The sequence below is a fragment of the Aricia agestis genome, chromosome 2 (assembly GCF_905147365.1).
Source record: "Aricia agestis chromosome 2, ilAriAges1.1, whole genome shotgun sequence".
Taxonomy (NCBI): domain Eukaryota; kingdom Metazoa; phylum Arthropoda; class Insecta; order Lepidoptera; family Lycaenidae; genus Aricia; species Aricia agestis.
The window spans coordinates 14,288,065-14,300,920 of record NC_056407.1 but is presented as its reverse complement, the minus strand read 5'-3'; the positions used below and the strand labels follow the sequence as shown (position 1 = coordinate 14,300,920).

Below are 12,856 nucleotides of genomic sequence, written 5' to 3'. Positions count from 1 at the left end.
TTGTAATAATTTACTATTATTTATTCAACAAATGCACTTATCAATATAAAAAGTACCCAGTAGCCGATTCTCAGACCCACTGAGATGATATGTATATAAAATTTGGTTAAAATCAGCAAAGCCGTTTCGGAGGAGTACGCGGCCTAAAATTGTGACACAAGAATTTTATATAAGTATAAGAAGAAAGATATAGGTTTTCATACCAGATACAGCACCAGCACAGACAGTAAAACACAATTGTTCGTCGTTTGACAACGTATAAATAAGGGTTGATTCAGACCGCAACGCGACGCGTAGATGCATTTCTAAATTTGTATGGCTTTGACAGATTTTAATTGCGTCAGACGTCTTGCGAATCTGTCAAATCCATACCAATTTAGAAATGCATCTACGCGTCGCGTTGCGGTCTGAATTGACCCTATGACAATATTTAAAGAGAAGCCAATACAAGACAGTATAAATATCATAAACTAGATGACGCCCGCAACTCCGTTGCGCCAAAATTCGTTTATCGCGCGGAAACCGTACATTTTTCCGGGATAAAAAGCATCCTATGTCCTTTTTCGGGACTCAAAGTATCTCCATGCCAAATTTCGACAAAATCGGTTCAGCGGTTCGCGCGTGAAGAGGTAACAGACAGACAGACAGACAGACACACTTTCGCATTTATAATATTAGTATGTAAGTATGGATATAAAATTGTATCTATGATATTTAAATAATGCGATTAGAGATTAAAGGAGATGTATCAGGTATCCACGCTATATCTTGGATTAAAAATAATGTCAATAGGTAAAGTCGAATCTGGTTAAAGCGCCTGGCACTCGGAGGGTTCCGCAGAAATTATTATTTAAGAACAAACTAAAAGATAATTACTTTGTATTTTTCCTGTTTTTCTGACAAAATATGATAATAATTCATATCGCTGAAAGAACTGTTGGCAAGAGTACGTTAATATATATTTTTTAATATTTATGTGTAAGAGAGAGTTTCCGCTCAACATCCATCGTTAACAGTTTATCGTTATAGGTAAAGAAAACGCATTCTGTGATTCAGATATAACTTTTCCCGCTTTCCTAATAATTCCATTACGAATAATAAACGGTATTTATTATTATTATTATTCAAAGAATTTCCTCGTGAACATTTTGGCGAGAATAGTTACGAGTGACGACAAGCACAGTTAAATGATGAAAGTTGTTCTGACTACAACCACACTAACTTTTCTGAATCTGATTGCACAATTGCACATACTCTATCATCTGCCCTCGAGGCCTTTTTAAGGTTCCGTACCCAAAGGTTAAAACGGGACCCTATTATTTGATGTTAAGAGCTCACCTGACTCTAAAAATCCATCATCGTCCTTCTCTCTTCACTAGGGTTCCCAACCCTCCCGGATTGCCCGGGAGACTCCGGTAATAATGCTTAACCTCCCGTCCTCCCGGAGAACGATAATTTCTCCGGTTTTTCAAAAATTGATAATTATTGCATAATTTATAACTGACTTAGTGAAAAATTGTAAGATGAAGTTGGATTGGACAATCCTATTTAAATCTGTTCGAAGAAATTCGCTTGGATTAACGACTACCTTACGAAATTGAAATAGAGAAATTGTCCTGAGACTATGTTCTTTCTCAATCCCCCCCCCCCCCCCCTACAATTCTCCCGGGTTGGTCCTTTCGAGAGTTGGCAACCCTACTCTTCACACTCACGCCCGTCTTTCATATGCCAGGTGAAAAAGGACGACGCGGATTCATCGCAGAGTTAGTTTTACTTGAATAAAAGACGAACTATAATGATTATGAAAAAAGTGTTTTGAGCAAATTTAGGTTTTATCAATACCTTTTTAGATATTAAAAAATATTAAAGAAAAGACAGCAAACCTCGAAGATCCAAGCAAAAATGTGTCTAAAACAAGGTTTTTTGTAAAAAAGAAACTATCGAGCATTTTTTGAGTAATCGTGTTTTCGTCTTGAGCATTTAATCTTCATGAACTGAAGTTACTTGTGTCAAAAAATCAGTTTTCTAGACCTTACAGATTTCGAGATCTAGGTTAAAGTATGTAGTCAAGTTAGGGTCATATGCGCTCCTTTGTGCGTCATAACTCGATTCTAATATTATTTTTGGTGTACACTGTACCAAAAATTAATACCTACATCTTTATTCAACTTTTTGGATCACGAAACACTATAATTTTTTTTGTTTATAATGAAACGATGTTTTAATATTATGTAAAATATGTATTTATCTTCTCGAATGGCACAAGGGTCGTGGCAACTGTATATTTACAAATAATTGTCGGTAGTGTTTGAACACTATCCATTTTAGTCGGTCAATGTTACTTTTCAAAGGAGGTCAAAAGTCAATTCTGATTAATTTCTCTATAATAATTCTGCAATGTGCTAATCGCGATGTTTTTAAAGATATATACACGACTTCATAGGTAAACTAGGTACTTTGTTATATCGCACTAGCTGTTGCCCGCGACTTCGTCCGCGTGAACTTCAGTTTATAGCGCGCGATGTCAACAAAATTGGTGTCAAAAGCTTTTATAAAAAAACCCTGGTACCCCTTAAATCAATACAGCTGTGCAGTGTGCACACAATAAATACTTAATTTTTTTTAGCTTATTTTAAATTTTAAAGCTTATTAGCCCCCCAATTACACAACTTTACCCATAAACTATTTATCATTGATAGGTTTAGCCCCAATTTCACCAACGTCTGTTAGTGTTAACAGCTTGTTAAAATGTCCTGTCTTCTCTTAAATTCACATGAAAAACGAAACAGCTAAAGTGATACTAATTCGAGCATTAACTTTAACAGTCGTTGGTGAAATTTGGTCTTAAGGTTACGTCACTGCCTGCACAGATAAAGTACTGAGTTATTTAATACCGTAGAATAGATATAACAATCGAAAAAAATCGAGACTTAAATGTAAGATGATACCACCTCTTATAGAAAGACTTTTGAGCAAACGTCAGCGCGATGTAGAAGACGCACGGCGCCATCTATTATGAATTTTTTGAACAAATTTACGACCCTTACAACCCTTTTTTCCAGTAAAAAAAGTAGCCTATGTCCTTTCTCAGGCTTTAGACTATCTGTATACAAAATTTCATTACAATCGGTTCGGTAGTTTTGGCGTGAAAGCGAGACTGACAGACAGACAGACAGACAGAGGTACTTTCGCATTTATAATATTAGTATAGATTATGTGCACACTGCACAGCTGTTTTTGGGTATTTTGATTAATTAAGGGCCGCGCTACACCGGAATGGCAGCGGCGAGGCGAGCACTTTCAGCGCTGCCATTCCGGTGTAGCGCGGCCCTAAGAGGGGTACCACTTACCAGGGTTTTAAAAAGTTTTTAAATTTGACACAAATTTTGTTGACACCGCGCGCTATAAACTAAAGTCCACGCGGACGAAGTCGCGGGCAACAGCTAGTTATGAATAAAAACAATAATATATAATAAAGTAGGTATGATTAGTTCTGTTACAATAATGAAGTAAAAAATAAAACGCCATCTGTTTTCATATATTAGAATTAAAATGTTGATTGCATTGATATATTTTCTGGATGGAATATAGGCCAACACGGTACACTCAAACTCCTTAGAAATGCAGTAGGAGTTCTATAAGATAAGATAGATTGATTATTATTATACCAAGTGATAATATTATTAAACATAATATTCTAACGTATTAAAAACTATAAACAAAAACATAATCCATACTAATATTATAAATGCGAAAGTATCTCTGTCTGTCTGTCTGTCTGTCTGTCTGTCTGTCTGTCTTGCTTTCACGCCAAAACTACTGAACCGATTGCAATGAAATTTTGTATACAGTTATTCTAGAGTCTGAGAAAGGACATAGGCTACATTTTGATGTGGGAAAATATCTTATTTCCATGAAAATATCGATGAAAATGAATTCGCATTGCGCGTGGCCAGCGCTCATCCCGGGGGTCCTGGGTTCGAGTCCCGCAGGCGGAACAAAAAGTTTTCAATGTTCCTGGGTCTTGGATGTGTATTAAAATAAAATTTCAAAAATCTTAAACATATTTTATGTATACTATTATAAAAAATCCAGAAATATATCGATGGAATGAACATTTTAGTTCTAATACGATTCAACAGATGGCGTTTTATTTTTTACTTTATTGTAACATAGAACTAATCATACTTATTAGTTAGTATGTTTTTGTTTATAGTTTTTAATACGTTAGAATATTATGTTTAATAATATTATCACTTGGTATAATAATAATCAATCTATCTTATCTTATGTAGAACTCCTACTGCATTTCTAATCCATACTATCCATACTAATATTATAAATGCGAAAGTATCTCTCTCTGTCTGTCTGTCTGTCTTGCTTTCACGCCAAAACTACTGAACCGATTGCAATGAAATTTTGTATACAGTTATTCTAGAGTCTGAGAAAGGACATAGGCTACATTTTGATGCGGGAAAATATCTTATTTCCATGAAAATATCGATGAAAATGAATTCGCATTGCGCGTGGCCAGCGCTCATCCCGGGGGTCCTGGGTTCGAGTCCCGCAGGCGGAACAAAAAGTTTTCAATGTTCCTGGGTCTTGGATGTGTATTAAAATAAAATTTCAAAAATCTTAAACATATTTTATGTATAATATTATAAAAAATCCAGAAATATATCGATGGAATGAACATTTTAGTTCTAATACGATTCAACAGATGGCGTTTTATTTTTTACTTTATTGTAACACTAGCTGTTGCCCGCGACTTCGTCCGCGTGGACTTCAGTTTATAGCGCGCGATGTCAACAAAATTGGTGTCAAAAGCTTTTATAAAAAAACCCTGGTACCCCTTAAATCAATACAGCTGTGCAGTGTGCACACAATAAGTATTTCATTTTTTTATATTAAACTTTATATTTTATGCCAAATTTTAAAGCTTATTTAGCCCTCCAATTACACAACTTTACCCATAAACTATTTATCATTGATAGATTTAAGGTTACGTCACTGCACAGATAAAGTACTGACTTATTTAATACCGTAGAATAGATATAACAATCGAAAAAAATCGAAACTTAAATGTAAGATGATACCACGTCTTATAGAAAGACTTTTGAGCAAGCGTCAGCGCGATGTAGAAGACGCACGGCGCCATCTATTATGAACTGTTGGAACTAACTTAATTTGAACAAATTTACGCATTTTCACCCCCTTACAACCCTTTTTTCCAGTAAAAAAGTAGCCTATGTCCTTTCTCAGGCTTTAGACTATCTGTATACAAAATTTCATTACAATCGGTTCGGTAGTTTTGGCGTTTGGCGTGAAAGCGAGACTGACTGACAGACAGACAGAGATACTTTCGCATTTATAATATTAGTATAGATTATGTGCACACTGCACAGCTGTTTTTGGGTATTTTGATTAATTAAGGGCCGCGCTACACCGGAATGGCAGCGGCGAGGCGAGCACTTTCAGCGCTGCCATTCCGGTGTAGCGCGGCCCTAAGAGGGGTACCACTTACCAGGGTTTTAAAAAGTTTTTAAATTTGACACAAATTTTGTTGACACCGCGCGCTATAAACTAAAGTCCACGCGGACGAAGTCGCGGGCAACAGCTAGTCTATACTAATATTATAAATGCGAAAGTATCTCTGTCTGTCTGTCTCGCTTTCACGCCAAAACTACTGAACCGATTGCAATGAAATTTTGTACACAGTTATTCTAGAGTCTGAGAAAGGACATAGGCTACATTTTGATGTGGGAAAATATCTTATTTCCATGAAAATATCGATGAAAATAATTCGCATTGCGCGTGGCCAGCGCTCATCCCGGGGGTCCTGGGTTCGAGTCCCGCAGGCGGAACAAAAAGTTTTCAATGGATTGACCCAGGAAGGGTCTTGGATGTGTATTAAAATAATATTTCAAAAATCTTAAATATATTTTATGTTTATGTATTATAAAAAATCCAGAAATATATCGATGCAATGAACATTTTAGTTCTAATACGATTCAACAGATGACGTTTTATATTTACTTCATTGTAACATAGAACTAATCATACTTATTAGTTATTATGTTTTTGTTTATAGTTTTTAATACGTTAGAATATTATGTTTAATAATATTATCACTTGGTATAATAATAATCAATCTATCTTATCTTATAGAACTCCTACTGCATTTCTAAGGAGTTCGAGTGTACCGTGTTGGCCTATATTCCATCCAGAAAATATATCAATGCAATCAACATATTAATTCTAATATATGAAAACAGATGGCGTTTTATTTTTTACTTCATTATTGTAACAGAACTAATCATACTTACTTTATTATATATTATTGTTTTTATTCATAACTAGCTGTTGCCCGCGACGTCGTCCGCGTGGACTTTAGTTTATAGCGCGCGGTGTCAACAAAATTTGTGTCAAATTTAAAAACTTTTTAAAACCCTGGTAAGTGGTACCCCTCTTAGGGCCGCGCTACACCGGAATGGCAGCGCTGAAAGTGCTCGCCTCGCCGCTGCCATTCCGGTGTAGCGCGGCCCTTAATTAATCAAAATACCCAAAAACAGCTGTGCAGTGTGCACATAATCTATACTAATATTATAAATGCGAAAGTATCTCTGTCTGTCTGTCTGTCTGTCACTCTCGCTTTCACGCCAAACGCCAAAACTACCGAACCGATTGTAATGAAATTTTGTATACAGATAGTCTAAAGCCTGAGAAAGGACATAGGCTACTTTTTTACTGGAAAAAAGGGTTGTAAGGGTCGTAAATTTGTTCAAAAAATTCATAATAGATGGCGCCGTGCGTCTTCTACATCGCGCTGACGCTTGCTCAAAAGTCTTTCTATAAGAGGTGGTATCATCTTACATTTAAGTCTCGATTTTTTTCGATTGTTATATCTATTCTATGGTATTAAATAACTCAGTACTTTATCTGTGCAGGCAGTGACGTAACCTTAAGACCAAATTTCACCAACGAGTGTTAAAGTTAATGCTCGAATTAGTATCACGTTAGCTGTTTCGTTTTTCATATGAATGAAAGAGAAGACAGGACATTTTAACAAGCTGTTAACACTAACAGACGTTGGTGAAATTGGGGCTAAACCTATCAATGATAAATAGTTTATGGGTAAAGTTGTGTAATTGGGGGGCTAAATAAGCTTTAAAATTTGGCATAAAATATAAAGTTTAATATAAAAAAATCAAGTACTTATTGTGTGCACACTGCACAGCTGTATTGATTTAAGGGGTACCAGGGTTTTTTATAAAAGCTTTTGACACCAATTTTGTTGACATCGCGCGCTATAAACTGAAGTCCACGCGGACGAAGTCGCGGGCAACAGCTAGTAACTAATAAGTATGATTAGTTCTATGTTATAATGAAGTAAAAAATAAAACGCCATCTGTTGAAAGAACTAAAATGTTCATTGCATTGATATATTTCTGGATTTTTTATATTATTATACATAAAATATATTTAAGATTTTTGAAATATTATTTTAATACACATCCAAGACCCAGGAACATTGAAAACTTTTTGTTCCGCCTGCGGGACTCGAACCCAGGACCCCCGGGATGAGCGCTGGCCACGCGCAATGCGAATTATTTTCATCGATATTTTCATGGAAATAAGATATTTTCCCACATCTAAATGTAGCCTATGTCCTTTCTCAGACTCTAGAATAACTGTGTACAAAATTTCATTGCAATCGGTTCTGTAGTTTTGGCGTGAAAGCGAGACAGACAGACAGACAGAGATACTTTCGCATTTATAATATTAGTATTATAGAAGTATAGATTAAGTAAATTTATTATATACTTAAGTAAGTAGTTTGTTTCGAGAATAGTAGAATCCGAAATACTGCGAGTTCTTTTTATTACAGGTTTAATATATGTCTCCAGATCTAAAACGTCCAGCTGGTATCTATAAATAGTAAGGAGTGGTCTGGAGTCTATGAATGAAATGGATTTGACAACAGTCTGAAGAAGTACATGTAAATGATCGATATTGTTACGAATTTTCCACCCCCGTGGGTTTTGACTGAATTTAAGTTTACTCCAAGAGAGACCGGAATAGTTAAAACGCAATCTAGGCTGTTTATTTGTTTTTCTTAAATTACGTATTTATTTTGAAAATAAACTGTTTTTATTTTATTGGGGCCATTGTGTGTATGACGATTGACGCCGTTGAGAACCAGCGTAAGAAACACGCACGGGGCCATCTTTTATCAAAAAGATGGACTCCGTCGTGTGACAGCTTTTTTTATGGGTTGATCGTCACACCGTCGCTACAAAATGTGGTCATTTGTCACACGCGGTTGATGTGGTATGTGTGAATAGTCGGGCTATTCAATTTCAATACAAAGCATACGCCCGACCACGTGGTGTGGTTGAGGTACGTGTGGAACAGCCCTATGGGGTGGTACTCACTGCGACGATGGGGTTGATGCTGGTGACCATGTCAGCGAGGCTACCGCTGGACATGTCGGGCTGGTAGTACCACCACCGCTGGTTGCGGTAAGTCACCGTGCTGTTGTTATTCCATGATATGTTTACCTGGAACCAGATTACCATCAAAATACATAATTTAATGAAATATATGTTTTTTTATGAAATAAGGGGGCATACAAGCAAACGGGTCACCTGACGGAAAGCAACATCTGTTGCCCATGGACACTCGCAGCATCAGAAGAGCTGCAGGTGCGTTGCCGGCCTTTTAAGAGGGAATAGGGTAATAGGGGAGGGTAGGGAAGGGAAGGGAATAGGGGAGGGTAGGAAAGGGAATAGGGTAGGGGGTTGGGCCTCGGGTAAACTCGCTCACTCGGCGAAACACAGCGCAAGCGCTGTTTCACGCTGGTTTTCTGTGAGAACGTGGTATTTATCCGGTCGAGCCGGCCCATTCGTGCCGAAGCATGGCTCTCCCACGTATTCGACTACACAAATTATATTTCCCGGGCTTTAAGAATTTGTTGCTCCCTCATTTATTGAAAACAGATATGCAGTTTATGAGCTTTCATAGCCGAAATTTCATAGCGATAAATAAATTTTGGCGCAACGGAGTTGCAGGCGTCAACTAGTAATAAATCATTTATATATTTCAAATTAAATAATTACATATTATAATAATTTTTGGAGTGTAAAATTACATTTAGGATAGTAGAGTAACAATAAAATCCGCTTCGAAATTCGTAGACCCCTAGGGGCCCGTAGCTACGCTTCGTAGACGGGCTACGAGAAGACTCTACGACATGCTGAAATATTAAGCCTCCTCTACATATCGACGGATGCGTCGGCAGATTGTATCTGCGGATGCGTCCGCCGAGGTGTAGAGGGTGGTTTTAGCTTGTCTGTGGTAGGTATTTAAGAGGGCGACTAACCCCAAAAATCAAACATTGTCCTTCTCTCTTCACACTCACGCCCGTCTTTCATATGCCAGGTGAAAAAGGACGACGCGGATTCATCGCCAAATTAGTTTTGTCTCAATAACTCGATAATTAAACAACATTTTAAAAATCCGCTAGGTCGATCTCTCAATGATAGAATATTATACAATGTGTTAAAATATTAACTTAGTTCAATGCACGGTTATGTCAATAAATGAAAAATTCGTGAAAATTAGATGCATCTTTGTAATTTTTTTCTATCGAGAAAATTTTAAGATATGGTGTTTCTGCTCAGATCGAATTCTCGGAAATATAATGTAGTATCTAATTTTAGAACATGAAACAATTCGGGGCTTATTTTCAAGTATAAAAATGAATTATAAAATCGACACTTTAGGGTTAGTCGCCCCCTTAACGTCGGCCGATGACGTCGGTCGGTCGGACTACTCAGACGTCAGACAAGCAAAAACCACCCTCTACACCTCGGCGGACGCATGCGCAGATACAATCTGCCGACGCATCCGTCGATATGTAGAGGAGGCATTATAGTCTACCTTTAAGCCCGGCCGCACATTGTCCGAAATTTCTGATCAGAAACAGTTGAACGTCCGCGCTGTCTCTTACATTTTGTACTGAGCCGAGTGAGCTCGAACTCGCCGGAAGGATATTTCGGATAGTGTGCGGGGTGGCGGTCCGGCGAAATTCAACTGTTTCTGATCAGAATTCTGACAATGTGCGGCCGGGCTAAAAATCTAAATCGGTTCAGCGTGAAAAGGTAACGGACAGACAGATAGACGCACTTTCGCATTTATAAATGTAGTATGGATAATTCCTGGATTTGAACATTTTTCTTATCACCGAATTAATTTGAAAGAAGATAAGATTGTGATTCTTGTTCGTATATTATTTATCAAACATTTATTCGATGAATGCATTAGTTTTGAGATACGATATAGCACACCAGTAAATCGTTGAAAATAACATAAATACGATTAAAATCCAGTTTTTTTGAGATAGGTCAGTTTGCTACAACATTGTTCGTATAAAATAGTTTCATAATAATTATTATGATAACGATAAGTCGACGAGTATGACGAAGATTAATTTTTAGGGTTCCGTACCCAAAGGGCAAAAGCGGGACCCTATTACTAAGACTTCGATGTCTGTCCGTCTGTCTGTCCCTGTCCGTCTGTCTCCAGGCTGTATCTCAAGAATCGCTATAGCTAGACTTCTGAAATTATCACAGATTATGTATTTCTGGTGCCGCTATAACAATAAATACTAAAAACAAAATTAAAATTAATATTTAAGGGGGGCTCCCATACAACAAACATGATTTTTTTGGCCTTTTTGGCTCGTAATCCTGAATGGTGACATGTAGACACTTGAAATTTTCACAAAATCCTCAATTGTATGTGTACTTTAACATTTCATAATAAAATAAATAATAAGGAGGGCTCCCATACAAAACACACATTTTTTTCCCTACTTTTGCTCTTTAACGGTACGGAACCCTTCGTGCGCGAGTCCGACTCGCACTTGGCCGATTTTATTTTAAAATCTATTCAGAAATAAAACAATTTTTATTTTATTAATTTTATTTTTCCCAAACTTATTTTGTCTACTGCCCACTTTGTATACAAATTATGTTTCAGCGCCCCTCTTGTTTCAATTTCAAATGCATTCAGATGAAATAGATCACCCCCATATGATACCTTACACAACGCTACCATACCCTACACAACGCCACCATTTTTTTTCTGGGTCCCACACCGCCGCCCCTTTAGACCTCCAGACAAGGGAGCGTTATCACCCACTTTAGGAAAGACTTATCTATATCCTTTATCCGCTAGTTTTTTGAGAGGCCGTGGTATCAATCCGATCGAGAGAACCTATCGTGTAAGAAAGCTTTTCTACAACTTAATATAGTTAAATGGATATTGCATAATGACAGGCGTTTCTTTCTGATTTTTATAGAATCTAAGGTAATTATGGTATTAAATGATGTTGTCACCATGAATTAGCGTGAATGAGGAAGCTGAGTCAATCCTGATGACGTTTAAATCATCTTGCATAATATTATGTAAGATTTTGTTCCTAGCGAAAACTAGTTTTACGAATCTACAATAATAGTGGTTCCAATTTCTTTAATCGACTTCAACAAAGAGGAGGAGGTTATTAAGAATAAAATTAGGAGAATACTTCACAAGACATGTACCTAAATATAGAAAAACAAACCATAACTTGTAATTGGTATTACATAGGATAGTATTAGTAGTTAAGAATTATTTTTGTAAGATGCTAAATACCAAATAAATTTATTTTTCTTTCTTTCTTTCTTTCTTTCTAATTGTATAAATTGTGTGTTGCAGCTTTATGTATGTGTTTATAAATTATGCTTTAAATTATTCTGCTAAATATAAAATACCGTGATGTGCTAAAGTTACGTAATAGTACATTACGCACCATGGGCAGGAAAATAAGAAATGTCTCAGATCACATGTAATTGTTGGCCGAGGCGAAGCATGTGATCTGAGGCTTTCTTATTTACTGCCCATGGTGCGTATACTATATTTCTCATCGACGCAGGCGGAAAACGGCAACATCGGTAAGCACAGCGGGAAGAAAGTAGACTTTTCCTCCCGGAGGTGAGAAAAATATGTTTCTGATTTTCTACGATATTTAAATGAATTCTATATTGAACACTATAATAATGGAAGGAAAGTTCGTGAAAACATGGTCAAATGTTGTACGGAAAAATATGTGTAAGTATATGTGTATAATGGATAAAAGTCAACGCTTTTGACCGTATTTTAAACAAGTATTCTTCATAACATTCATCAGTTAGATAACTTCAATATAATATCTTGACATAGGCAAATTTTTATCTCGAAAAATACACAATCTTTATTGTTATTATGCGCGCCGTGTAAATAGCCTATTAAATTTCATTAAATTCTGACTTACTGCCGCACTTAAGAGCTCACCTGACTCTAAAAATCAAACATCGTCCTTCTCTCTTCACACTCACGCCCGTCTTTCATATGCCAGGTGAAAAAGGACGGCGCCGAATCATCGCCGAGTTAGTTTTACTTGAATAAAAGACGAACTATAACGATTATGAAAAAAGTGTTTTGAGCAAATTTAGGTTTTATCAATACCTTTTTAGATATTGAAAAATATTAAAGAAAAGACAGCAAACTTCGAAGATCCAAGTAAAAATGTGTCTAAAACAAGGTTTTTTGTAAAAAGAAACTATCGATCATTTTTTGAGTAATCGTGTTTTCGTCTTGAGAATTTAATCTTTATGAACTGAAGTTACTTGTGTCAAAAAATCAGTTTTCTAGACCTTACAGATTTTGAGATCTAGGTTAAAGTATGTAGTCAAGTTAGGGTCATATGGGCTCTTAAGACGAATAATAATTACTTAAATGAAGATTTTGACATAAGCTTCATACGTTATCCGTC

General features: G+C 36.5%; 1 protein-coding gene across 3 annotated transcripts in view; it reads right to left on the bottom strand.

Annotated features, from left to right (window-relative positions):
• LOC121736934 (protein croquemort-like) overlaps positions 1-12,856 on the bottom strand; it is an 87,240-nt gene that overhangs the window by 25,393 nt on the left and 48,991 nt on the right. For all 3 annotated transcript variants that reach the window (XM_042128408.1, XM_042128416.1, XM_042128424.1), the window contains one exon: positions 8,436-8,561. In XM_042128408.1, the coding sequence (XP_041984342.1) occupies positions 8,436-8,561 (126 nt within the window). The remainder of the gene's footprint in view (positions 1-8,435; positions 8,562-12,856) is intronic.